Consider the following 27,748-nt stretch of genomic DNA (forward strand, 5'->3'; position numbering starts at 1 on the left):
CTTGAATGTGGCCTGGGAGCCACCCCAAACGTGGTTGGAGGTGTATTAATTGTAGGGATAATTACCTTTTTTTTCATATGAATTACAACGCATTTTCACTTTGCCCCCATCAACTACGAACCCTACTGCTCGACCCTCATGAGCTACTATTTTATGCCCAAAACCCCCCTTCCGTCAGTCAAAGGTGTTAACTCAGACAGTTAAAGTAACAATGCATTGTAGTTCAACAGGGCAAAGTAATAATGCGTTGTAATTTATGGGGGCAAAGTGATAATAAATTGTAGTTCATGGGGCAAAGTGACAAGTAAACTGTTTGAGACGCCTTTGACTGACGGAATGAGGGGGTTTTGGGCACAAAATAGTAATTCATGGGAGTCGAGCAGTAGGGTTAGTAGTTCATAGGGGCAAAGTGAAAATGTATTGTATTTTATAAGGGAAAAATGTAATTACCTCTTAATTGTACGCTTTTTCATCTTTTGTTTTTAATTACCATATATATATATATATATATATATATATATATATATATACATATATTTGAAATGGAAAAATTGCTTATGTCAAATCAACTCTTTGAGTACAATTACCCACATGAAAAAAAAAAAAAAAAAAATCTTTAGAGTAAAAGTCTTTAATTCGTAAAGTTTTAAATTATAAAATGATAAATTCAATCATTTAATTAATATTTTAATATTTTTCCTCACGCGTGAGTGTAAAATTAACTCATCTCAATAAATGAAGCTTAATACATGAAATATTTAATTAAAATTAAAGTAATTATAAAGTCAAATTTTAAACTTACAATCTCTTAACCTAATATCATCTTAAATTATTACTTATACCGAAAGATTAAACTAACAAAAAGAATGACGAATGTAATGATTTAACTAATATTCTATAATATTCTAGAATGACGATCGAGTCATACCAGACTCAAGTCAAACAAAATTAACATGTTTGGGAATAAGTGTTAAATACTTTTTTGCCCTGTAATTTAAGAACTTTATTTTTGTTCCCTCGATTTCGTTTTGTATCACAGCTAGTACATCGGTTATGGATAAAGACAGAGATGATACCTTCATCTAAAATTTGACGGAAATCTACGTCAGTGCCCCTAAAAATTCAACACGTGTCTATATACCTAATTTAAAAAAAAAAAAAAAAAAAAAAAAAAGAAGAAAATAAAAGAAAGGGAAAATGGGTGGTTCGAGCCACCCCTTTTGGACAAAATGGGGGTGGCTAACCTCCCCCATTTTGCCCTAAGGGGTGGCCGGCCACCCCCAAGCTGCAAAATGGGGGTGGTTGAAATCACCCTCAAGGCAAGCCACCCCTATTTGGTCTGAGGTGGTTTTGGCCACCTCAGACCGGCTGATCTAGGGTGGTTCGGCCACCCCAAAAGGCTAATGAAAAAAAAAAAAAAAAAAAAAAATAGGGTTGGCCCTTGAGGGTGGTTCGGCCACCCCCAGATCAGCCGGTCTAGGGTGGTTGAAACCACCTCAAGCCAAACGGGGGTAGCCGAGCCACCCCCAACAGCCTAATTGGGGGTGCTTTCAACCACCCCCATTTTGCAACTTAGGGGTGACCGAACCACCCCTATTTTGCAACTTACAGGAAGCCACCCCTTTTCCAATTTTTTTTAAAAAAAATTATTTTTTAATGTTTTTAATCATTTTAATTTAAAAAAAGTTTTTTTAATTTTTTTATTTTGGTATATGGACACGTGTCAATTTTTTAGGGGTGCTAATATGGGTTTCCATCAATTTTTGGATGTAATTTAGACCAACGTACCATTTCTGTTTTTAATCATTATTGAGGTTCCATCTATCGAAACTGGGGGCAAAAAAATAAAATTGTTAAACCACATAGGGCAAAAAAAATATTTAACCTTACCATCTCTTAACCTAATATCATGTTAAATTATTACTTATACCAAAAAATTAATCTAACAAAAAAACAAATGATGAATGTAATGATTTAATTAATATTCTATAATATTCTAGAATGACGATCGAGTCATAAAAGACTCAAAGTCAAACAAAATTAACGTGTTTGGGAATAAATACCAAGAGTATAGAAATCTTGATTCTCCTATTAATTAAGCAAATGAGTAAACAGCAGTTACAGCACGGGATGGAAGTCAACTATTTCTACAATATCAACGGTCTTGATCTATGCGTACGCGTCATGTAAATTTGAAGCTGCATATGAATGTTACGAGCCTCTGAATAAGTCCAACTCCACCAATTACAGTCAACAAATGATATATATAATATAGACATACTCTTCCTATAATGTGCTTCGACAAAGGCTATACAACATATCTGGTATGTTAATTTGCTGAACTTCTATTAGTTTTGTAATATTCTCCCTAAAGTTTAAAAGCGGTCAAATGTATCTAACTTTCAATTTTTTTGTAATCCCATCCCTCTCATTAGGGTTTGGTGTTAAATTGGACTATCAAAGGATAAAATGACTCTTATATTCCCGTAAACTTTATTAGATTACAAAATTATCCTTAAATTGCAATTAAATTTTTATTTTTTATATATGGGTATTTTAAGAATTTCAACAGCCTCAGTTAGGATTTTTTATAGGATTTAATAGAAAATTCTAACGAAGAGGTGAGAATGAAAATTTTTTTTAGTTTGATATACTAAATTAAGGGATTTTAAATTTTAAGAAAGACATTATAAAAGTGAAAGAAATTCAAGAAGATTAAGAAAAAAAATTTTATTAACTTTTTAAGGGACCGACAAAAAAACTATTTAAAACACGCTACATTTACCGGTGTAAAATTAATATAATAAATTGGTGCCTGAATTGGATGTCATTGACATGCAAAGATACTGTTGTAAATCTCTAGAAAGGTTAAGCGGGTCCGAGGGGGCATGAGTAAATATCATAAATATATTTTGAAGAGGCCACAGACTATTCCACGCAGAAGAGATTCAATTCAAACGACTGACCGGCGAGAGAAAGCACACATATATATATATATATATATATATATAGTGGAGTGGTGGCAGCTTCTCTAGTAGTAAATAAGCCAGTTTGCGTCAAATGGATTTCACTTTCTTCGCCATAGTTTTGTTACTTGCACAAGGGGCAACAGCAGATGTTGGAAGGACCAACATATTAGCAAATGATCAAGTCATGAGGGGTATTATAGGGGCGATAGTAGATAACAGCTCTCGCTTCGGCAAGGAGCAGAAAGTGGCGATGGAGATGGCGATCGAGGATGTTAACGACAATACAGGCCAAAATTGTGGTTTGCTCATGAAAACTTCTCAAAGGGAACCTTATCAAACAGCAGTTGCAGGTACGTAGAAATGCTATACATTCTAAATTTTTTTCTCAAATGATGTTATAATCTCATAAGATTTATTATTTTAAAAAATGTATCACCAACTCATGGCTGGGATAGTGACACATCATTTGGAAACCAACTTTTAGAATAAAAATTTAGGATGTAAAATTTAGGATGTTTAGCATTTCTCATATATATATATATATATATATATATGTCGGCTCTTTTTTTTTTCTCAACCAAGTCAAACGTTAAAGTTCTTCATATATATCGGCTCTTTTTTCTCAACCAAGTCGAACGTTAAAGTTCTTCACCCTCTCTTCCCTAGTACAATGATGCATACACATGATATTGCCTTTTTACATAATTACTGCATGCCAAGGTTTACTGAGATGAAGTATCCGACAAAATGAAACCTCATCATCTTCATGATCAGGCAATCTAGAATTGTATATCAGCATGTAAACTTTGGCCATAATACGCAGTGATCCAATAGTAGTAGAGCATGCAATCTAGCTAGGTTATGACTTGGATAAGTTCTAGAATTGTAGAGCATGTAAACTTTGGCCATAATGTGCCTTCAGCGCTACGCACCGTACTAGAGTTAGTTGGGCCTTATAAATTCCCATTTGATCACTTTCTTTCTTTCTTTTCTTTCTTTTATTTTTTTATTTATGTGCATGTGACTCTCACACTTTAATATTTTTCATTTAAAATATTTACAAACCACAAAGTAGGTATACATGCATATAGGGGCGAAACTGCCTTAATATTTGGGAGGTCTTTGGCAACCCTAGAAAAATTTAAAATCCTAATAAGATTACTATTTATATTCAAAAGGGAAGTTCTTGTTAAAGATGCTTTATAGACATGTAACTTTTGTATACAATTATAATTTGGTATGAAATTAAGTTTAAGACTTGTCTAATTTTATTTATATAAACGTGCTCACACACATACATAAAAGGATTATATATAGCTATGTATTTATTTATTTACATAGGTTCGGACCTCCCACACAAAAAATTCTAGTTTCACCCATGTATACATATTAATTTTGAAAATTTTTTAACAATGTTTGTTAATTATCATAGTAACAAGAAGTTAGGTGCTTAAGTTGTCACTTTTAATTAATTTGCAGCTCTGGATCATATCAATAAGCAAGAAGTGCAAGCCATTCTGTTACCGCAGACATGGGAAGAAGCTTCTCTAGTTGCAGAGTTTGGAAACCAAGCTAAAATCCCAGTTCTTTCTATAGCCGACTCAACTCCGCTTTGGGCAACAAAGAGGTGGCCATTCCTGCTTCAAGCTTCGCCAGACCAGAATGCACAAATGAAAGCCATAGCTGCCATTGTTGCCTCTTGGGAATGGCATCAGGTCAATGTAATTTACGAAGACATTGACTCTTTCCGCAGTGGAGTCACACCTCATCTTTCCGATGCCCTGCGAGAAGTAGGCGTAGAAGTAAGCAATCTTGTAGCCCTCTCACCATTTGATTCTTCTTCAATGTCTAGAGAGCTTGAGAGGCTTGAAAGCGAACAATGCAGAGTATTTTTGGTTCATCTGTCCTTGCCATTGGCTGTGCAATTGTTTGTGAAGGCTAAGGAAATGAATATGATGGAGAAAGATTATGTCTGGATAACTACAAATCCCATCACAAGCCTTGTCCATTCCCTCGATGCCTCCACCATTTCTTCCATGCAAGGAACTATAGGTGTCAAGAGCTACTATCCCCAACAAGATCCCCATTTTCAAAACTTCCATACTAGATTTCGTAAAAATTTTAGCTTGGAAAATCCAGAAGAGGACAACCATGAACCTGGGACTTTCGCTATGCAGGCATATGATGTTGTATCGACAGTTTGTATAGCAATGAGGGAAAGTAGCAATGGCGGCCAACAATTGTTAGATAAAATTATGCCGAGCAAGTTCAATGGCAGCTATGGTAGAAGTGTTCAATTTATTGACAGGAAAGTAGCTCCTACACAGATATTTAAGATCATCAATGTGATTGGAAAGAGCTATAATGAGCTTGGGTTCTGGTCATATGGAAAGGGTTTCTCAAAGACAATTGATGAAAGAGCTCTATACAATACTTCTATGAGACCCCTGGGGCAGGTGTTTTGGCCAGGTGGACCTTGGACCCCTCCAAGAGGATGGACTCCTGCGATAAATGCCAAACCACTGAGGATTGCTGTACCGACAAAATCAAGTTTCAAACAATATGTGAATGTCAAACAGGATACCTCAACAAACACTACCACTTACAATGGATTTGCAATCAATCTATTCAAAGAAACCCTTGCGAGACTGCCATTCGACTTGCCATACAATTTTACTCCCTTTGATGGAAGCTATGATGAAATAGTAGAGCAGATTTATTTAAAGGTATTAATTCTTTCTAACTAATTATCAAGTCATTGTGTTTTTTGATGATCCTTTTAAAGGCTAATCATACTTGAAATGTTCTTTTCATGGGATCGAGTAGAATTTCGATGCGGTAATTGGTGATGTGGCCATAGTGGAAAAGCGATATAGACATGCAGAATTTACGCACCCTTACACAGAATCAGGATTGGTGATGATAGTTCCGGCACGCACACAAAACAACAATAGAGCGTTGCTATTCATGAAGCCCTTCACAAAAGCCATGTGGGCTCTAATCGGAGCCATCAATATCTACAACGGCTTCGTCGTGTGGTTGATAGAGCGAAAGTACTGCTCCGAACTCAAAGGTTCCGCTTTGAATCAAATTGGTGTCTTGCTTTGTTCAGCCTTCACTACTCTTTTCTCCTTACAAGGTACCTCTCTTTTCTCCTGGTGCTTCTTAAATTACCACTTGTATAAGAAGAGCTAAATTTAATTTCTTAATCATTTGCAGAAATTTCACTTAAAACTCTTAAATTAGTACCACTCATTTTCAAAAGACCTCTAAATTTCTAAAACTCTCAATTTCACCCTCTAAACTTTCAATTTGATGCAATGTATCCCCCTCTGTCAATTTCTGGATGTTTATAGTGACAAAAATATTGGCATTTATAACATTTTTATAAAATTTCAAATTTACCATTAATTTCAAATTAAAAATTTTAAGAAAAAGAAGGGTAATTTGGTATTTTTTAGGGGTTTCCGTTGAGGTTTAACGGCAAAAATTGATGGATGGGGGTCAATTGCTTCAAATTAAAAGTTTAGCGGGCGAAATTTAGAGTTTTTGAAATTTGGAGGGTCTTCTCAAAACGCGTAGTAGTTCAGAGATCCTAAGTAAAGTTATTACTGACCATTACTTTAACATTTTCTTCACGTGTGAGCTTAAACTCCCTTTTAATAGGTAAGACCCAACACGTAGAATATTTAATTTACATTGAAAGAATTAACGAAGTCAATGTTTGATCTCAGGACCTTTAGCTTTGATACCATGTTAAATAATTAGTTATCCCAAAAGCTTAAGATGAGAGGAAGACGTAAATTTAATTACTTAATCATTACTTTATATTGAGTATATAGGGGGAAAACTACATAGCAATCTCTCGCGGATGGCAACCGTGGTGTGGTTGTTTGTGGCACTAGTCCTGACGCAAACATACGTGGCTAACCTCACCAGTATACTCACGGTGCAGCGGCTTGAACCCACTGTAGCTGATGTTGAGTCACTACGGAATGGCAATGCAATGGTTGGATACTGTAGGGGATCATTCGTGGCAAATTATTTGATGGAAGTCTTAAACTTCCACGAGAGCAACATCAAGAATTATAACTCCCCCAAAGAATATGCTGAGGCACTTAGAAGTCAGGAAATAGCAGCAGCCTTTCTTGAAGCTCCTTTAGCCAAATTATTTCTTGCAAAATACTGCAAAGAGTTTATCTCAGCTGGACCAACTTACAAAGTTGGAGGATTCGGATTTGTAAGTATTTTTCCAACTTTCTTTTTTCTTTTCTTTTGCTAACAAAGCAATGCAACCTTCTTATAAATTATGTTTTTCAGGTATTTCCGAGGGGTTCTCCACTACTTCCTGATGTAACAAAAGCACTACTGAATGTGTCCGAGAGTGGTGGGTTACGAGATTTAGAAAACAAAATGATTGCATCTGAGAAGTGTGTGGACAGGGAGTCAATTGATGATATGTCAAGCTTAGCCCCAGTAGCTTTTGGGTTCTTTTCATTATTACAGGAGGAACATCAACAATTGCTCTTTTGCTATATGTTGTTTGTCACAATAGATTCGGACATAAAACTGTCTGGAGACTCATGTTGGCTGTAATGAGACGTTGGTGGCATCGGAAGAAGTCCTTCTTTCGAAGAGTTAGTGGTGTAGAAAGATCTACAAATTTTTCAAACACATTTGATTCGAGTACTCATGTTTAAAAATTTATATATGGAAATGGACTAGAAGAAAGAAGTTTGACAAATCCTCCCACTTATTTTTGCAAAGTAGGGCAACATTGTACAAATCGAGAGCAGCTCAGTTGTTTGAACAGCGACAACTCAATCTGAGTTCCTTTCATTCACATTATATATATTTGTGATGTTTAAGAAGACAATATGAACGAATCATTGGTAATTTTGTCACCTGTGTATATTAAGGGAGTGAAATTCACAAGGATGAAGCCATATCCATATCCAAATCCGCTCAGTTACACTTGAATAGCATGTAAAGTGATCCATCATAATACTGCAACTCAAAGATGCGAGTTAGTAAGTCGTAGTAAGTTTGGTCCTGTTAACCGAGTACACTAACTCCATTGTTTTGGGTTATCTTTCCTTGACTATTATCAATAGTGTGAAACAATATGCAATTACTGACATATCGATTAAATTGGAAGGTTGTTCCTACATGCCCTACTGCATGCCACTTTACCTTTTCCCCTAGTTCATTTATATGGATCTCATCCATATCTCGAACCTGATATTTGGTATCAATTCATTATAGTGAATATAATTTCACAATAAGCAAGCAATAAATTAACCATGTGCATCAGGTGCGACATAACACATAAGTAGTCTCGATACCAATCTGAAAATTCTTTGATATGCTTCTTATTTAATTATATTCTTCTTCCATTAGTCTTTCGCTAGTGCTTGTTTGATTTTGTGCCTGATCAATGTGCATCATGCATATTACCCGAGTTAATATCTAAATTTCGGCCATGTAATCCAAAAATTATTTTACTCTTAATATTAATATTGCAACTCACATGCAGAATGGAGCAAACATTTTAGTGTTCAAGAGAATATATCGATGTGCCTATATATCTTAATGTTGCATCGTCAAATTCAACAGTACGAACCACCCCTCTAGAGTCATACATGCTTTTAGGCGGCCAATTGTGAACCATTGTTGCATTTTTCAAATACCACGAACAATATGTTAGTAGTTCTGTGATGCCCCAAATTTTCAAGAATTATTTTTCCCAAAATCAACTGTTATACCTAAGCCCTTTTTGTAAACCCCAAGGGTGTGCCTTAACCCTAAACCAAGTCCTCACTTGAAATTAGTCCTAAAAATCCAATTCAAACTCTCTAGCCGACCGTTCGACAGGGAACCACACCGAACATTCGACCATGTCCTTAGTGCGAACGTTTGGTAGGGGACTACAACGAATGTTCATTGACCAAAGTTTGATCCACTGGTATTAACCAAACGTTTCACTTGCAACCCTAGAAACACTGTGTAATAGTACACCTAACGTTCACCACTAGTACCAAACGTTTAGGCCCCGTTTAGTTTGCGGAATAGACCCTTAGATTGGACTAGCCAACACTAGGTATAGCTAATCCTTTATTTGGTAACACTCTATTCCTGGGAATAGTCTATTCCCATGGGATTACTAATCTCATACACACAGGGTTAGGTAAGCCATTCATTAGCTAATCATTTCTTGTAGGGTTAAATTAATTGTGTAAATTGTCACAAAAAAATCCCACTTGTGGGATTTAATTTCGTTATCTCTCTCTGATTCTTTTACATTTCTCTCTCTCTCTCTCTCTCTCTCTCTCTCTATATATATATATATATATATATATATATATATATATATATATATATCTTTGCTTTCTTTCTTCGTTTCTATATTTCGCTTCCTCTTTTTCTATCTCTTTCTATTTTCTCTCTGATTCTCTCATAATGTATAAGTGCAAATGAAAAAAAAAAAAAAAATTTCTCTATGCCCTCTCCCTTCTCTATCTCATTTCTCAGTTTTTTTTTTTTTTTGATTCTCTATACATTCACCGGAAATTGCCAAGTCCGGCTACATTATGCTCGACCGCTGGCTCGCCCTCCAGCTCCTCCCCACTGTCAAAATTGGAGTCCTTCAGCCCCTGGAGGAGATTTTCCTACACTCATGGGCATACCCTTTTCTCCTTGTTAGTGGAGACTACAAAAAGCTCTACCAATTTGTAGAAAAAGAAGGTAAGTAAGTCCGGCTACATTATGCTCGACCGCGGGCTCGCCCTCCAGCTCCTCCCCACTGTCAAAATTGGAGTCCTTCAGCCCCTGGAGGAGATTTTCCTACACTCATGGGCATACCCTTTTCTCCTTGTTAGTGGAGACTACAAAAAGCTCTACCAATTTGATTTCAAGATTGAGTTTAATTATGTTTTCTCTAACTATATTTTTTTTATTTTGTAGCATAATTGCCAAAAAAAAAAAAAAAAAGGCCACAGACCTGACATAATTAAAAACAAAAAAGAAAAAAGAAATTATAGTAAAATTGTTTATGTTTTTAAAAAAAGAAGAATGAAAGTCCCTAATAATATAAATTGTATTTGTATTATAAGGGCATTTTAGAAAATTTGATCACAATATGATTACATTCGCCAACATATTGCATTGTACCAAACGAAGGAATATGATTAGCTAGTCTATTCCAGCGTTACAACCAAACAAAGGAATAGAAATAGCTAATTTATTCCACACTCTTCTATTCCCAGTAGTAACTAATCCTTTTTCAATGGACTAGACATTCCGCGAACTAAACGAGGCCTTAGTAAGAGTCTGAAAAACATTTTTAACCCACTCTCCACCTCTGCAAAAGGGAGCACACCTCCTAGCCCCTATAAATACCCTCATTCGTCCCTCAGTCTCCCCTTACACCAGAAACCTTAACAATAAAGTACTGAGAGGAGAGTTTCTTGAAAGGAAGAAGAAGGTTTTGGGGGATTGTTGCTATCTTCAAAGTAACTCTTGAACTTTCACTTATCTTTTATGTTATCTTATTATTATCCTTGCTTTCATCAATTTTTTAAAGATGTCATGACTTGTGTACCATTTTTTCCCTTTGAGGAAAAGAGTGGTTTTCAAGCGTTTTAGAAACGCTCATTACTTCTTTTGTTTTCTTGTATGTCATGCTTCTCTATGTATATGAACTTGTTTAAAGCCTAGGGTGTAGTTTTAACATTATGACTTGAGGACAGAAGCCCAAACTTGGCATTTTTTACTTTCCCCGAACGTTCTTTACCTATTCTAGTCAAACGTTTACATGTTCGCTCCTTGGACAGAACGTTCGACCAGAGCCCAGAATGTATAAAAGCAGGGTTTTGTGACCTTTTAGCTAAGAATATTCAATTAGGACCTTTGTGTCTTTAGCAAACCCTCTAACACTGTGTATAAAGATAGCCATGTTCCGTTATAGCAGGGATTCGGAATGTCAGACGACTCAAGTGAGCGTACAAGGTAAGTAAACACTTACGACTGCTTTCCTTAAAAACGTGTGATATATCAACTAATTGAGCCCGTGTATTATATAAGTATGTTTACTCTTTTATGTAATTGGTTAATTGTCTGAATAATTGGGTTAAATACGATCCATCGTATAACATAGTACACTGATATATGCGGTATAATGGTTATGTGCTTACTATATATACTTGATTATATGTTCAAATGTGTGCAAATGTCTTATATAGGACTTGGATCCAATGGTTGATTAGTGACCGGCACAACCATGATTAATGGGTCACTACATAACGTACATTATTAATAGCGTGGGCCACCCAAGGTCGGACTCGATCGGGCTGCTAGTATATGAAGAGTAGCGTACAATGGCTGAGGTACTAGAATTGTATTACAGGTCCCTCGGGACAACGTCAACCCTACTGCGAATGGGTAATATCTCGAGTAGACCATACATGATAGTTATGACCTATTAAAGCATTATTTTTTGCATTAAAACTCTTAGGCGATTGCCGCTGGAATTACGCCTCTTTATTTCAAATGAAACGATACTTTATGGTGTATTAAGAGAGACAATACATCTTTCAAATTCTTATCGAAACTGCACGTTTATTTCTATTCATTAATAACTGGCTCATTTTATACCCAACTTTGAGACTTACTTACTAAGTCTTTAGACTTATGCAGTTATTACATCTTGTAAGAAACCCCTTTCTAATGAGAGGATAATGATGAGAATTGCCACTTCAAGTTATTGAGATAAGATAGAGACCGACCCTGTGTAAACAGGTTTGATTAGCATAATCTGAATTTCAATTAATAGCTCCATATCTATGATCAAGGATAATGTATGTTGTCATTATGGTTTATAGATTCCTCAGATTTATTTCACATTCCTATGCATTTACTCTGATTATACTAAGACTGGCGGTCTTCCAGTTAGCTACCAGTTAGCTAAATTGAAGTAATTGCTAGTAACCCTACCAAACTGGTCAAGGCCAGATTTGGGAGCATTACAAGTTCATCCATTATATACCCTTCTGCAACAAAGCCTTCTAATGCAGCTATGTTATGAAATTTTAGCTTGAATCTATTACATAAAAGTATATAAGTATCATCTTAGATATGTGAACTACATATAAAGTAGAGGATTGTAGAAAATTACAGTTAATTAATGAATTGTATTATACCTCTCAATAGGATACATCCACCGATAGGGAACGAGCCCACCTAACTTACATTCACAAACCAAGTGTATGACAAGGTGCACCATTAATAGTGTAAAAAATCTTGGTGGGAAAATTCTTTTCAAATCACACAAAATAGGGATTCTAATAAGCGCCGAATGTTGCACATTCAAGTCCCTTAACTCGCATATGTTAATTTCTTAGCATTATTATTTGTTTGATTTTGTGTTGTTTTATTGTTTTCGGGTGTTTAATAAAGATAGAAGAAAAATCATTGATTTTAGGCTTAAAATGCATTTCAAGTTACTATAGCTACAGTGCGCTCGAGCGCACACAGGCAGCAAAGACACCCTGGAGTCCGAAACTGCTATGGAAAGCCTTTTTAGGTCTCCCAATCCGAGTGAGAGACTGACTTACGATTTTACACCATATAAATAGGCTTTTAAGCTTCAAGAGAATGGGTGCTTGGTTTTAGATAGATAATTCACATAAAGATCTTATTGGGGGCTTGAAGAGTTGAAGAGAAGATGAATATGGCAAGAGACCATCCCAGCACCAGCATGAGCAACTAAATTCATAATAGGCTGTTGATGTAGCCCTTTCCAAGTAACAATGATTTTATTGTATTTTAATTTGAGATTTTCTATATGCATGATGGTTATATAATTGTGAGAATTGATTTTAATGCTTATATTCAATCATTATGAAATTCTTCTCTTGTCTTAGAAAACTTTTTATATTGATTAAACTCAATCCTTTATATTTTCTGTGATTATATGAATGATTGTTATACAACTGTTTTAATTGACATATGATCAATAAGATTTGATAGGCTATGCCTAGGAAAGGCGAATTTGTCTACACCCTAGTTTACTGTAATTTAGGTAGACTATTCATACTAACCTAAGATGAGTTATGCTTATCCATTGATTGCGTGTAACTTATTAAGATATTTGATAGTTCATACCTAAAAAAGACGGACTGTACCGCATCTAGAGGTTAGGCAGACAGTCTGTGCCAACCGAAGATGGATTATACTTATTTCTTAATTATGATATTTTCTTGATTACTCGAGTGAGACGATCCATATATCATGCATAATGTGAATTTCCCTCATTAATTTATGATTAACCATTGTTATGAAGTTAGTGGTAAATTCAACCCCCTATTCTCTCTCTCATCACAATCTACTTTTACTTTAATTTATGCATTTACTTTATAAATCCCAAAACAAACAATCATCTCTTGAATTGAGTTATATTTGATCTTGAAAACTTGATAATAATTCTCACGCAGTCCTTGAGGTTCGACACCCTCAATATAGTCATATCCTACAAAGATTCTTCCTATTGCGAGTGGTATTTTATTATTGATATTTTTGCTTAAAAAAGACCACATCAAATTCAACCTTCAAGGTGATCCAAATCTTCTAATCACAGTGTTTTGGAACAAATCTCATTGAAAAATGAAGACAACTCTATTAAAGGTTTAATAACCTTTTAAGGGTCCATATAGTGCAATTGGCACGAGTTGTTGCATGAGAATGTGACAATCATGAATTTTCAAACCTTTAATATAACATTCCTTAAGTTTCACACAATGTGGCACATTTAGAGCACACCCGTCTTGCACTTCCACATTTGCCAATGTCACCAAGAAGTCATATTTCTCTTTATTAGACATTGTGAAGCAAGCGGCCGGTAAAAGTGTTTTGTTGGGTAAGTGTGAACTGGGTGAAGTTCACCTCTCAACCCTATCTCTCCTAAGTTAAGACGCGCCTCGTAGTTATCCTTCATCTTACCTTTCATGTCTAACAGCGTGCTTATAGTATTATCAAGCACATGTTTCTCTTTGTGCATTAGATCAAGATTGCGATGAAACAAATTATCTTTTCAATAGGGCAATGTGAAAAAGACACTCCTGCTCTTCCACTTTATTGGCTCATCGGTACAAGCCCGACAACTCCCCTGCTTTTTCCCTATACAAGGCTTATCAGCAATAATCGAACTCCTACAAACTATGACATGATCTCTTCACCATTTAGTGCAATAGGTAGAGGATCCAATTATTGTGCACCATCAAACAATTTCTTATCCTTTCAAAACCTATGATCCATTGGCAACCATCGCCTATGCATTGCCCCATATAGACAAAAATTTTCTACAAACCAATCTCCAACTCACTCTAATAAATGTCATGTGTCCTCTACTTTTTTTTTAATTTTTTTTATATTTTTGTTTAAGTACTTCCTTTTTCATGTGGGATTAGACAATATATTTATTATTGAGAGCCTTAACTATCAGGTCCTGGTGTAAACCAACCCTTTTACAGCATCCAATTACCATGTGACACATCATCAATTTAAGAAAAATGCAAAAAATAAAAGTGAGAACAACCATACCAAATCAAAATGAGAAAAAAAAAAAAAAAAAAAAAAAAAAACCCTAGCCGGCAAGACCCAAGCCAAACCCACGTCGTGGGTCTGGCGATGGTCGGCGACACCCACGACCCAGCTGTGGGTCACCCTCTCCGGCCACTTTTCTGTCAAATCTAACTTCAAAATCAGTTTTTAATGCCTCAAAACTCGTTTTTTGATTCCAAACTAAAACCTAGAGGGGGAAGATTAACCCTTTAGGGATTTTATCACCCTAAAGGGATCCGCCGGAGAGGGTTGCCGTTTGCTGTGACCCAGCCGTGGATGTTGCTACTGCAGCTACCGTGGATGTGGTGGGTGAATAGTGGGAGAGAAAGAGAATAAGAGAAAGTGTGAGAGAAAGAAAAAGTCCAATGTTTTTGTTTCTATTCTATCAAGTGTAACTAGCTGATGTGTACGCCTTCTATTGGACCTGATAGAAGGTTTATCCTTTATTATTTCAATTAAAATAAAATTTAATATGATATCAAAGTCGAAATCTTTATTCTTTAGTTCAAACCTGTAGCCCTATAATTTACACATTTCAATTAAAATAAAACCTGTAATTTAACAAGTAGAAAAAGTATTGAAGCCAACTTAATGAAGATTGATTTGGATTTTCAGAGATTGCAAATAATTGTGAGTCTAATTATTGACAGTATATATAGAGACACAAGTAACGTGAAGATCAATCATACGCGAGTTCTTCAATTGTTTCTTAATATATTTACATTTTTTTCAAGAAAAAAAAATTAAATAAACAAAAGTCATAGCACATTATTAGGCACAAGGGGAAAGAAAACCACAGAAAAAGATACAACAATCAGGCATTAACAACCCCCTCACCCCGACACCCTCTTTCTTGTCTCCCAATACAACCCCACCGCACAAAAAACCCACCATCTTTTGCCCCCAAAAAAATTAATAAAAAAGTTAGACTTAAAAATAAAAATAAAAAGAATTGGTAGTCATAAAAACATAAATAATCAAAACTAATTAACCCCAAATTCCCCAAAACATTACTGGAAAAAACAAGATGTTTTTTTTTTTTTTTTTTTTTTTCCCCAATCCCACAAAGCTTGTCAAGGGCCCCACATAAGCATACACGTAGTGGGAACATATCACGTGAATCCACAGCCTCTCGCTCAGTTGAGAAGCTGCTCCTTGTCCGTACATCGCAATGGATGATCAGATGATGTTGGGTTAATGTGTTGCTGTGCTTGTGATGATGCATTTTGGTTGCTGCTGCTGCTGCTCATCTTCTTGAGATTTTGTTGGTGATAGATTTGCCTTAATCTCTCTATTTCCTTCTTCAATGCCTCTTGATGAGCTGAAAAATTACCCATCAAAATTATCAAAAACCCAGAAAAAATAATAATATATATATATATATCCCAATGAAGTAATAATTGTTACCATCTTTGAAAATTTTATCTTGAGCCAAAGCAGCGATCCGTTGCTTGAGAGCGCTATTATCAACATTGAGAATCAACCTTTGGTGGTCCAAGAATGCAACCCTTGGTGACAATGCTGATACTTCGGTCTTCAATTTGCATTACAATTTATAAGAAATAAGAAGAAAAAAAATATTATATATATATATATATATATATATGAAATCATTATATTAATTAATTACAAGTAAATTAATTACGTACCTGTAATGTTGTCACACTCCGTTCAAGTTCTGAGATATATTGTAGCTTCCTCACTCTTGACCTTTGCGCCGATTGCCTGTTTGCCAGAATTCTAATAAAAAAACAAAAAAAAACCCAAGAATTATTTGGTTTTCCAATCTTATTTTAGACTATAGATCCGATATGTTAATGGAGAATGAAGAGAGTTTTGATGCAAATCTTATAATATATATATATATATATATATATAGAGAGAGAGAGAGAGAGAGAGAGAGAGAGAGAGAGAGCTAGAAACTGCAGTAAACGTAAATAACAAGAAATTAATTGAAGTTTTTAGATCTTTTTAATACGTGGGTTATCAATGCGGTTACCTTTTAACCCTCTTAGGATCGACGGCGGAGTCTCCGGTGGGGGTGGAGGAGGGCGGTGGCGCTTGTGGGTCAGATTTGCATGAGCTTTCCACCTCTCCGGGTTCATTTTTGGGCTGCTGGTCGAAAGCCATTAATGGCTTATTCTCGTCGTCAATGCTGTTGTGGTCGGACGGCGTGGACGGGTTGGAAGACGATACGGTGGGAGGCGGAAGGACGCCGGAGACGTCGTCGGAGAACATTGACATGAGCTGCTCGTCGTCCAAGCGGTCGAAGCCGTTGGTCCCGTGCATCACCGCGGTGGTGGTAGAGTTCCGGCATTCCTCGATGAAGGCCGGCGCCTCGAGGAAGGCGATTGAATCGCTCATGGACCGGCGGTGTGCTCCGCGGCGGGAGGATGAGAAGTCGAGGAACTCGTCCACCCAGGACGGCTGTTGTTGTTGTTGTTGGGTGGCGGAAATGAAGTTTGCCATTATTGGCATTCTTTGGTGGGATGAAGAATGCCAATTTTGTGTCATGCTTGGTATCTTAGGTGGTAATTGTGCCATAAAAAAAAAAAAAAAAAAACAAAAAAAACAAATAGATAGCGAAAAATGTGTGCTATTTGAGAGAGACCAACCAAAATTAAAACGCCCACAACAACAAACACTTGGGGAGATATTGAAGGGGTTGATCAGATCAGATGAGATGAGATCAGATGATGAGCCAATGACATGGGCAATAACAGAAACATCTTCATTACAATTCACAGCAGTTGTTGTTGTTGCTGTTGTTCTCAGACACTCTCTCTCTCTTTCTTGGATTATGGTGAGTGTGTTTTTTTTTAAGGCCCAGAGGTTTTGGAGGGGTGGAGGAGGGAGGAGGGGTCACATGGAGGGGATTAGAGACAGCCAGCAACAGCTGTGGGGAAAGGAGGTGGGGAGTGGAGGGGGGGACCCAACACACTGGAAAGTCGTCAGTGTAGTTTTAATAACTGGCGGAATCAGCCACCACGTGCCGATGTGACCCCTCTCCTTGGCATCCACCACCTTAATACTATATTAATCTAATCACATCAACATGGATATAGATATATATATACATGAGATTTTTCCTATGTGCATCTCTCACATTCATGTTCCTCTATGCACAGTCGGTCATCACCCACATGGCCCCACTTTTCTTGTTACCAAAGCTTCTTTGTGTCACACCCATCTGATTGATTTCTAATCATCAGGATTTAGGGTCGGTTTTGGGGTTTTTATCATAATTGGGGTATATATGTTGGGTCATATTCTGAGTAAGGGCCAGGGCCAACAGATGTGGTTCCAATTCGGGCACTACGTGGCTAAGTTTGCGGCACCGAATTGTTGATACAGTTGATCGCACATCCACGTCAAATCATCTAATTATACTAATTGGTGGTAGCAAATATTTTATTTTTTAAGGTTTGATAAATGAAATAATTTTCCACAAGAAAAGGAATATGGAATAGGTCAATAGGCCATGATGATGAGAAGGCATCTTGATGTGGAAGAGTTACATGGGAGGAAATCTGATTGGAAAGATAGATATAATGGATAATATATGGCATTAGCATATGGTGGGAAGATGTAGGGATTTAGGGAGAGGATGAGCTGTGAAAGAAAGGGGAGCTTGTAAGAATCATTTTCCTCCCTCCCTCCCTCCCTCCCCCCATGTGAACTGTTTGTAAGAGCCCACCTTCTCTTGCTTTGTCCCCAAATCACACTCACATGGGAGGATTTGTGACCCCTTATGCACCTCTCTCTCTCTCTCTCTCTTTATTAAATGGAAGTACTTAGAGAGACACTAATAATGATTAATGGGGAAAGTTGGAATGCATGTTAAGTACGTCTCTTTTGAGATAAAATAATAGCATGTCTCTATCATTTCCATGATTTGCCTGGGCACGATTTCCCTTGTTTATTAAATTAATTAAGAGTAATTAAGAAGATAAAATCACTAATCAAGGAGAAGTAATTAATTAGTATCTAAATTAATTCGTCAATGCATTCCAAAAAAAGTCATAAGTTTCGACAGTTGTGATGCATCTAATGCCATGTTCCCACTATATAGGATGTTTTGCTTACTTATTTAATCATCACCGCCGAACCAGCATAACCTTTTTTTTTTCTTTTTTCTTTTTTTCTACAAAAAGAATATATATATAAAATTAAATGGTTTGCATGTGCTTTCCATTTAGTAAATTTACCAATTTATCTTTAATTTAGGGATCCCAAAAAATTCTCAAGGGGGCCGTACAGGATAGGGGGAGGGGGAGAGGGGAAGGACTGTTGTGAGCTGAATACAAAGGCAGCATTATTGCACGTGGGAGGGGCAAAGAAGACCCTACATGTTTTTGTTTTATTTATTTTATTTATTTTAATAAGATTAATAATAAAAGGTCCAAAAAGGGGACGCGTAAACACATTAATAAAGAAAGAAAGGTGGGTGGTGGCCACATTGAACAGTTCCATCCATTTGTGCCCACTACACTATACTATATATATTTAGGTTTCTTTTGTCTGTTTTTTTTCTTTTTTCTTATTTTCTCACAATTTTTCGCACTTTGCCTGCCCCTGCCTTTGCTGGTTCATGTTCTAGTATGCAAAGCACATAATCAAGTTCTTTGAGCCATGTTCTTTAGCTGTTAAACTTCTTTTCTTTTTTTTTTTTTTTATCAAACATAGAAGAATTTTCACAAAACTTAGTACAATTCTTTTAATTGAAAAAAAGAAAAAGAAAAAAAGAGAGTTTGTAATGGACTGACTGGTACTGAATCTCTCTAACAATGCTAATTAAATGAGTATTTATTAGGATTGACAATTTTTAATATGACCTACGAACCTGACACTAAATTATAGGGTTATGGCTTGAAATAAACGAATTCAAGTCCTAAACAGGGTGACCCGCTTGACCCATTTATGAAATTATATATATATATAAATGGGTTAAACGGATTGTGTTGGATTAATCTAAACGGGTTAAATATGTCACATTTATGTCTAAATAGATCAAACGGGTCGACCTGTTTATTAAACAAGTCAAGCGGGTCGTTCGGGTTACTCGCGAGTCATGTTCAGGCTTAAAGGTTTGATTCATTTAACTAAATGGGTGACGGGTTGTGTTCGAGTTTACCCTTATTTGTTGGCGGGTCAAGCAAGTTGACCCAAACCCGACCCACTAACTCGTTTTGCTAACCCTAGTATTTTGCAAATGCAAAATTGGGAGAACAAAATAATAAGGAACCAAAACTAATGAGCCAATAAGGCAATAATAATTAAAAAGTTAATACTTTAGGAAGTCTTTTAATAAAACCATAATGTAAGAACGGAAATAGAAAATAGAAAATTAGATGCTCCTAAAGTGCATTACTAAGTTGTTTTTCATGTTACAGCAAACACTTCTCCATAATACAATGGAGCTCAAAAAAAATAAACTATGTAGTTTGGTTGTGTTTTACGAAAAACAAAACCAAATCAAAACACCCTCAATTTGTTCTAGCAAGAGAGAGAAACTCGAATTTTAAAAACTACAAAAAGTTTTGAGATCTTAAAATTCTGTTGTCACAACACTTAGTATACTTTAGACACAAACAAAATCCAAAAAATAACTTAGCATCTCCTCTAAATTATGTTCGATGACGGTCTTTCCTCGAATGAAATTCATAAATTATCATATTTGTAGTGAAATTCTTAGCAATTTCTTTCTCAATATAAATTATCAAATGATCTGCGTGAATCTTATTTTTCATTCTAATACATAATATAGTTCTTACAAGTTTCATAGTAGAAAAAACTCGTTTTGTAGTAGTACTAAAAATAAGGGAAGTCAACACTAGAGGAATCAACCTATCAATCAAATGATAAATCTTTATTTTTTTATTTTTTTATTTTTGACATGTCCGCACAAGAGGGGGGAGGAAAATTCGAACTAGTGACCTCCACTTCATTAAGTGTGGTCTCAGTCAATTGAGCTACCTCTTTGATAAATTATTTGATTTATCAATCAAATGATAAATCTTTAACTTTCCCAAAATTACTAATCCTTTATATAACTCTGATAATGTAGACATATTTTGAAAATATGTTTGCTTTAGCACATCAAACTCATAATGCCACATGCAATTTAAATTTCAAATAGATTTTTTCTTGCTCAATAAAATCTCAAGGAGAAAACTTCTCAACTAAATTGCATATATCATCAATTTTAAATAATTTGTATGCACATTTAGGGCTTAAAACAACGCTAAGAATGAAGATTTTCATTACATACTCACTAAATCTATTATTCAATTATTTCAATTGCAACAGTAAATATATCAATTATAACTATTGAATTTACACTAATATTCTTGATATATTTACTGCTACAATTGAAATAATTGAATAATAGATTTAGTGAGTATGCAATGAAAATCTTCATGATGATGAGATAAATGAAAGTTTAAAGGGAAAAAAAAAGGGGGGCACAGAACATGTGATGAAGCAAATTAATTTTTAAAATTTATTTTGGCCTAAGTGATATGATAAGACACAACACAGTATCGGTGATGAAATGGAGTGCACATCACCTAAAGACGTTTACATGAAGGCCGGCGTTGCTCAACACCAATGTTTTTCCATATGGAGTGCACCCAGAGTTAACCAAGTGGCTTAGAATGACCCATTCTGCAACCATAGATTGAGAATGGGTCCTTCAAGATTACATACAACCGCATGCATACAGGGCATAATTATATTCGAGGCCATAAATAACAAGTAAAATAAAGTTTTATAAGCTAAAAAATTCCAAGTTTATGTGAAGCTCTAAAAAGAAAATTTTATTACATGAAACCCTTTTCTAACCTATTGTTAATAGGTTCAAAAATGTAGGTTTTATGTCGATGAATGAAGTTTATTCTACAAAAATGACTTATATTATTTCTTTCCTATAAAATGTTTTAAATTAACTGTTTTAAAACGATTGTGCGATTTATTTACTGAGTTGTTACATACTTTTGTTTTTGTTGGTCTCGGATTTTGGAGCAAACGAATTAGGCGGTGTGGATGCATGAGTTTAAGAGGGGACGACTAGTTAGTTATATATGTAATCAATATTTTTTTGGAATAAGTGCCTCAGGGCAAGATGGAAATTTTTTATGATACTAGGTATGATGTTTTAACTCAAACTTAAATTTTAGTTATGTGGACATTACTTCTCCGCATTAATAAGCATTAATAATATGAGGTTGTTTTGAATTAATTATTTTCCCTCTAAGCTTCTTGTAATTTCCTTACGCCTATGAGGCTATTTAGTTAATAAAAATACTAAAAATACCAAATTTTTTACAAAGAAACAAAATAATTAATTAAAATAAATGTAACCAATATTAATGAATGAATTACACATCAATTTAGTAAAATATTTGGTGCCCTTAGCATTTCCATCATTTAATGCCCGGCAGGTCAAAGCATTACATGAGGCAAGAACAATCCCATGTTACGAACACTCAAACGAAAGAGCCATAGGTCAGTTGCATGGGGCCGAAAAAGGAGTGTGAAGCCCACCCACGTGAGGGGCAGCACGTGTGTTACACGCATGTTGGAGGAGAGCTATAGAGAAAAGAGTAGTTGTCCATGGAGGTGAGAGCTCACCCAAAAAGGGATGAACTCTCACTTGGAAGTAACGAATCTCTCACAGGAGGGGAGAGAAGTAAGAATTTTTTTTTTTTTTTTGTTAATTGCTGAAAAAATCCAAAACATGGTTAATTGCTCAAAAAATTAAAAACGTTTACAGATAATTGAAATGAAATATTGGTTTAAGGACATGTATAACTGATTGATGTTATAATTTGGTGCTTAGGAAAAATCCAATTACATTCCTTTATATCAATCCATACATGGTTTATACACTCATATTTTTATACAGACAACGACAAGAAGGCAACCAGAAAACATCAACTATTCCTACATATGCTCATTCCTTCATACTTTCTATAATTTTTCATGGAATTTTGTACATGCTGGAGGGACATATCCTTGCTTCTAGTCTGATAATGTCGATTTTGTATATCAGCCATGATGGGCTCCAATTTTGGTCTCATCATGTCCATTCCTATTATTTATGTCTTTTTCATTTGCCCCATCACGTTGAAAATGGGATTTCAGTCCAATCCAACACTGGTAATAGTCAGGATCCATGAAGGGGGACTCAAGAGCCCACGGGCAAATGCGAGGCATTAAAAACGACTCAAACATGAAAGCCATGGTATCAGTAATTCTATGCGGCCCTGCCTCATTTCCACGTGAAATGGTTGCCTGTGCATCCAAAAGAGGGATGTGGTTAATTCAATGACCATTAACGATAGAATTGCCCAACTGTTAGATCCACTCAATGTTTCCAATCCGGGAAATATGTGCCATAAATGAAATGAAAACAGATAGAGACAGAGAGAGAGAGAGGGGCTATAATCTTTTTCTTTGGGTTGATTATTAGATGTATACCTCATATGTCTTGGTATCAGGGCCATGGGGAGTCATGCAGCTATGAAGACTAGCACCACCTGGGAGAAACCCATCAGCTTTTGCCTGAAAACAAAATTATGTAATAATTATAATATAGAATCTCACAGAACAAAGCTGGTTTAATATTTCTCCTTCCTTAGGATAAAACAGAAATTATTATGCGAGGTAGACCTCAGACACACACCAATACGTATCCTACATATGTACCAATAGTTTATTTGGGCCATAGAACTGGACAAACATGTTGATTTGCCTGCATCAGTTAGCCTGGCAGATCTCAACATGAGCATGACCCTAAAATTTGATGGTTTTGCATAAACATCCTACTGATATTTGTTTTTTGATAAGTATAAACATCTTACTGATATTAATAGCAACTACGCATTTAGAACCACACTATGATGGTAAATCATTTTAAATTTCAATAGCATGGGGAAAGAAGCTTGAATTTTAATTATTATGCAGCCAATCTCTTTCTCCATTCATGGGAGGAGTTTTCTTTATTTTTAAATTTCTCCTCTCACTCAATGTTCAATTTCAAATATTGCTTTTTCCACCCCTTATAATAATAAAATTACGTTGAGATGAGCAGTTGAATTCAAGCTTTTCACCTCATATCCACCATGAATGAGGCCCATAAATTCAGTCATACAATTGCGATGGTAATATGGAGGCCGGAATGTATGCTCAGCAACCAACCATCGGGGAGGAAAAATGACAAAATCAAGAAGCGCCACACCAGGTTTGTCAGTTGGTGCTGTTAATACTGCATTATAGTTGCAAAATACCAATTAAGATAACTAAACAGAAGTTGTGATTGAACAGCAAAAAAGTTAATACCCAAAAACACAAAGCAAGGTGGCACATTAACCATACCTGTGTTTATTGATGGATCACTATGATCAAATAAGACGGTATTGTAAGGGCAGAACTTACTCAGATCATACTGCAAGTAAATAAGATTTTACTCCATATCAGGTCCACAAAGATAATCATAATCATACTTAAAAGCAATTTTTACACCGGACGTCTTATCAACAACAAAACAAAGTAAAAAAGAGCTGCCTGTTCTTTAGCAGTAACACCCACCTTATATGGAACATAATTACCATGCCAAGCAACTACATTGAAGGGAGAGAAATCTTGTCTTGCGGTAAACAATTCGCCACCAAACTTCTGTACAATAGTGTAGCCTGGACATGAACTCTCTTCAAACCAGGCCTTAGGAACAAGAAAATCCCTTGGAGCAGCAAGACCATTAGCACCTACATATGATCAAAATAATATTCTCACTATGTTGGGAGTACCTACACCTGATGAAATTGCTCAACTTAAACAGTAATTTATGTCCTAGACTGTGATAACAAAAAAGATATCAGAGTTTGTTCATCATACTGCCCACAGCTAGACGAGATTATGTACCTATGGGTCCAAGATCAGGAAGTTGAAAATGTGTACCAAAAACCTCAGCAACATAACCACGTGATGGGCCATCAGGTAGATTAACAGAAAAACGAAATCCTTGAGGTAAAACGGCAATTTCACCAGGGGAAACTTGCAATCTTCCACATTCAGTAGTAATCCATAGCCCTACACAACCAACATAGTATATAAGAAAGAAAACTTTTACTGATTCAGTTCCAAAACAGAAGACATCCACAAGTCTTATTCCATTCCCAATATTTAGTGAAAGATGGCTTTCTAACAGGGTAGCAGGAAAATTTTGATCTAAACAAAAGACTGGTCCCATATTTAGAAGCCAAAGAAACAGTCCAGAAAAGGATAGTGCAGTTACTTACTTCCTTCTTGTGGGACTATCAAGAAGTCACCATCAGCATTGCAAAAGGCGCAATTATCCATTGACTTGTTGGCCGTGTACCTACACATTGAACTCTACTTTTATCAAGGAGCACATATGACCTTCATTCTTGGCCAATAGGTTCATCAAATTTGCTCTTAACTGAAAGAAAGAAGGTTTAGGATCTAGAGATCCAGTAATCTCCTACAAAAATATTTCTTCTAAAAAATCAAAAATTTGAAAATGAAGGCAACACAAAATCACATCAAAGAAAACGACAAACTGCTTGTAAGCATTTCTTACATCACAACAGGGCATTAAATAAAATATAGCATTTACAATCACAAATTGAACTAGTGAACCAGTTATTAGTTGCCACTAAGCATACACGTACAAATGCATTAAAATGAAAAAGCTCTGGGTCATACAGGCATAACTTCGCTAAATCACAGTAAACTAACCAGCGGCCAATTGAAAAAAGTATCTCATTTTGTTTAGCTTTAAATTACGACATGAATTCAAGTTAATGACTGGCAGGTCCCCTGACATTAAATCCATCAAAAGCCAGCTGTTTGATAGCTGGAAAGATAAAATTAAATATCAAAGAAAGCTTAGAATCATGAAAAATTCTTGTAAAATTTTAAGTATAAATTTCTACTATTATTATTTCTTAGCAATCAAACACAGCTCAGAGTACAGTACTAGATTCTTTTCTTTTTTTTCTCTCTTTTTACAAAAGGAAAATTCATAATTTAGGTTTAAAACTTGGACTTCATTAAAGATCAATGTTCACTAATACTAAAAAGGAAATACTTGTACTTTCAATTGTTTCCACGACACTACTAGGTTGATTACGCTAATTAGAGAGGTGGCTGTCATTAGATTTCTCCTAATCCTCACTTCACTATCTGAAATTCAACATAATCAATTAGAAAAAGTAAATCAAATAAACCAAATTCTGCCATAGTGAGAAGGATTGCAAGTATAAAAGAAACAATTACATGTGAATAGCAAATCCATCCCGTAGGAATGAGCTGCCAGCCCCACATACGGTGTATAACCCATCAATGAAATCTGTTGGTGAATGCGGAATATCTTCAGGCTTCCATCGAAGTTGTGTTGGCGTGGTAGAACTGTTGGACTGGTTAAATTCGCTCACGAGCTTCCCATGACCTGGGACACGAGGTTTGAATGGTTCGTGTGTAACTGATGGTTTGATCCGATATAGCCAACTGTAAAAAGAGTCAAAGAATGCATATCAACAACAGAACTACAACAACTACATGACCTAACTTGAATCGTATAAGATAGAGATACAAATACACGATTAAAAAAACGAATTAGAACAAATATAAATCAAAAATTAAACTTAAAGACTGATTTGATCGAAAGAGGAAATGAGAAGCGGCTTGATTGCGAGGATTTTAATAGATACAATGAACAGCAAAGAATTCACGTAGCCATCTCCAATAATCGATCTTTGATTAAATTAATCGTTTATTAGCATCGGTGATTAACATTCAAACAAGTCAATCAAAATATCTAAATGGCAAGTGATCGATTCATTCATTAGAAAAAGAAAAAATTGCTCACTCAAAATGAAGTTCAATCGAACTTAAAAGACAATTCACTTTAAAACCAAAAAATTCAATTCGTACAAAGGAAAAGCTATCAGAAACCTCACATTTCATTCAACTCAGCAACAACTTCAATTTTTGAAAGAAAACGTCGAAATCATGAACAATTACTATGTCCAAGGAAACAGATACAAACTAGCCAACAAAAAACGAAAAAATAAATAAAAAACTAGGAGCGGAGGAAAGGGATAAATTCGGGACCTGCGAAGGTTGAGCTTGCGAGGGGCGGTGAAGGAGGTGCCGGAGATCTGCTCGGCGTAGAGACCGTAGGGACAGACGAGCGGGCTATTCTGGCCCTGCGGCAGAGCTCCCGGGATGGCCTCCGACGCCATGTGGTTCCCGAAACCCGATTCGTACTCCAGCTCCGCAGGGAAATCGGGGCCATCGCCTTTGCTGACCGCTTTGCTCTCCCTCTCCATGTTGACTGTGCATGCACAAAGCAGACAAAAATGGGAGGAGATATATCTCTTGGGATCTGTTATATAGACGACTGCTCCTTAGGATGACGTGATGACGTGGCGAGATTTTCCGTGAAACGAAACTATGACGTGGAAAAAGTATTATGTTATTTTCTTTAGAAAGCGATTGAGACCAGATAGATTCCAAGCAGTGGGGCGTACTAGATAATTTCGATGTGATCCTGCTTAGAAGAAAAAAACACCTTAGTGGTGGTTAGCTATTATTGGGGTGGTTTGCGTATTGATTATACATAGATAGAATTTGATTATAAGAATTTTATGATTGCATTTATAATTTTGTAATTTCATAGTATTTAACTATGTTTTATCAGAATTTATACTTTTTTATCTTTTATTAATGAATTTTCAAAATTTTCCGTTTAAAATATATATATATATATATATATATATATATTGTTAAAAAATTAAATTAAATATTAAAAAAAAAAACTAAAAAGTTAATGGTTGATGCCACGAATAAAGGTGGGGTAGGATATATATCATGATGTTTGAAAAAAAAAAAAAAATGTGGAAAGAACCATATGGACCACTAGTGCTTTAAATAATGAGAAGCATGCACGATGTAGCTTAGAAAAAAAGTAACGCATGAAATCATAATGTAGTAGGGCACACTTGTAGGTTGTTGTAACTTGGCTCACGGCCCACAAGTATCTTTATCTTTTGCTTTAACAAATTATATCAAACACTTCTTGCTTATATATATATAATAGAAATTGGAATAAGGTTCAATCCTAAATTTTATTCATT

General features: G+C 35.6%; 2 protein-coding genes and 1 pseudogene across 2 annotated transcripts; 1 reads left to right on the top strand and 2 right to left on the bottom strand.

Moving 5' to 3' along the window:
* The first annotated feature begins 3,060 nt into the window (after nt 1-3,060).
* LOC132174464 (glutamate receptor 2.8-like) lies at nt 3,061-7,669 on the top strand (annotated as a pseudogene).
* A 7,692-nt stretch (nt 7,670-15,361) lies between these two features.
* Nucleotides 15,362-17,372, bottom strand: LOC132175865 (basic leucine zipper 61-like). Its single transcript, XM_059587943.1, has 4 exons — nt 16,585-17,372; nt 16,235-16,325; nt 15,993-16,119; nt 15,362-15,906 (listed from the first exon to the last, which is right to left on the bottom strand). Exons 1-4 carry the CDS (start codon nt 17,127-17,129, stop codon nt 15,722-15,724), a joined length of 948 nt encoding a protein of 315 aa, XP_059443926.1. The 5' UTR covers nt 17,130-17,372; the 3' UTR covers nt 15,362-15,721.
* A 5,049-nt stretch (nt 17,373-22,421) lies between these two features.
* Nucleotides 22,422-26,959, bottom strand: LOC132176393 (homogentisate 1,2-dioxygenase). Its single transcript, XM_059588586.1, has 9 exons — nt 26,724-26,959; nt 25,887-26,117; nt 24,887-24,966; nt 24,510-24,677; nt 24,177-24,352; nt 23,964-24,033; nt 23,699-23,853; nt 23,067-23,150; nt 22,422-22,880 (listed from the first exon to the last, which is right to left on the bottom strand). Exons 1-9 carry the CDS (start codon nt 26,939-26,941, stop codon nt 22,635-22,637), a joined length of 1,428 nt encoding a protein of 475 aa, XP_059444569.1. The 5' UTR covers nt 26,942-26,959; the 3' UTR covers nt 22,422-22,634.
* Nucleotides 26,960-27,748: the final 789 nt, after the last annotated feature.

The sequence above is a fragment of the Corylus avellana genome, chromosome ca3 (assembly GCF_901000735.1).
Source record: "Corylus avellana chromosome ca3, CavTom2PMs-1.0".
In the NCBI taxonomy this organism is placed as follows: Eukaryota; Viridiplantae; Streptophyta; class Magnoliopsida; order Fagales; family Betulaceae; genus Corylus; species Corylus avellana.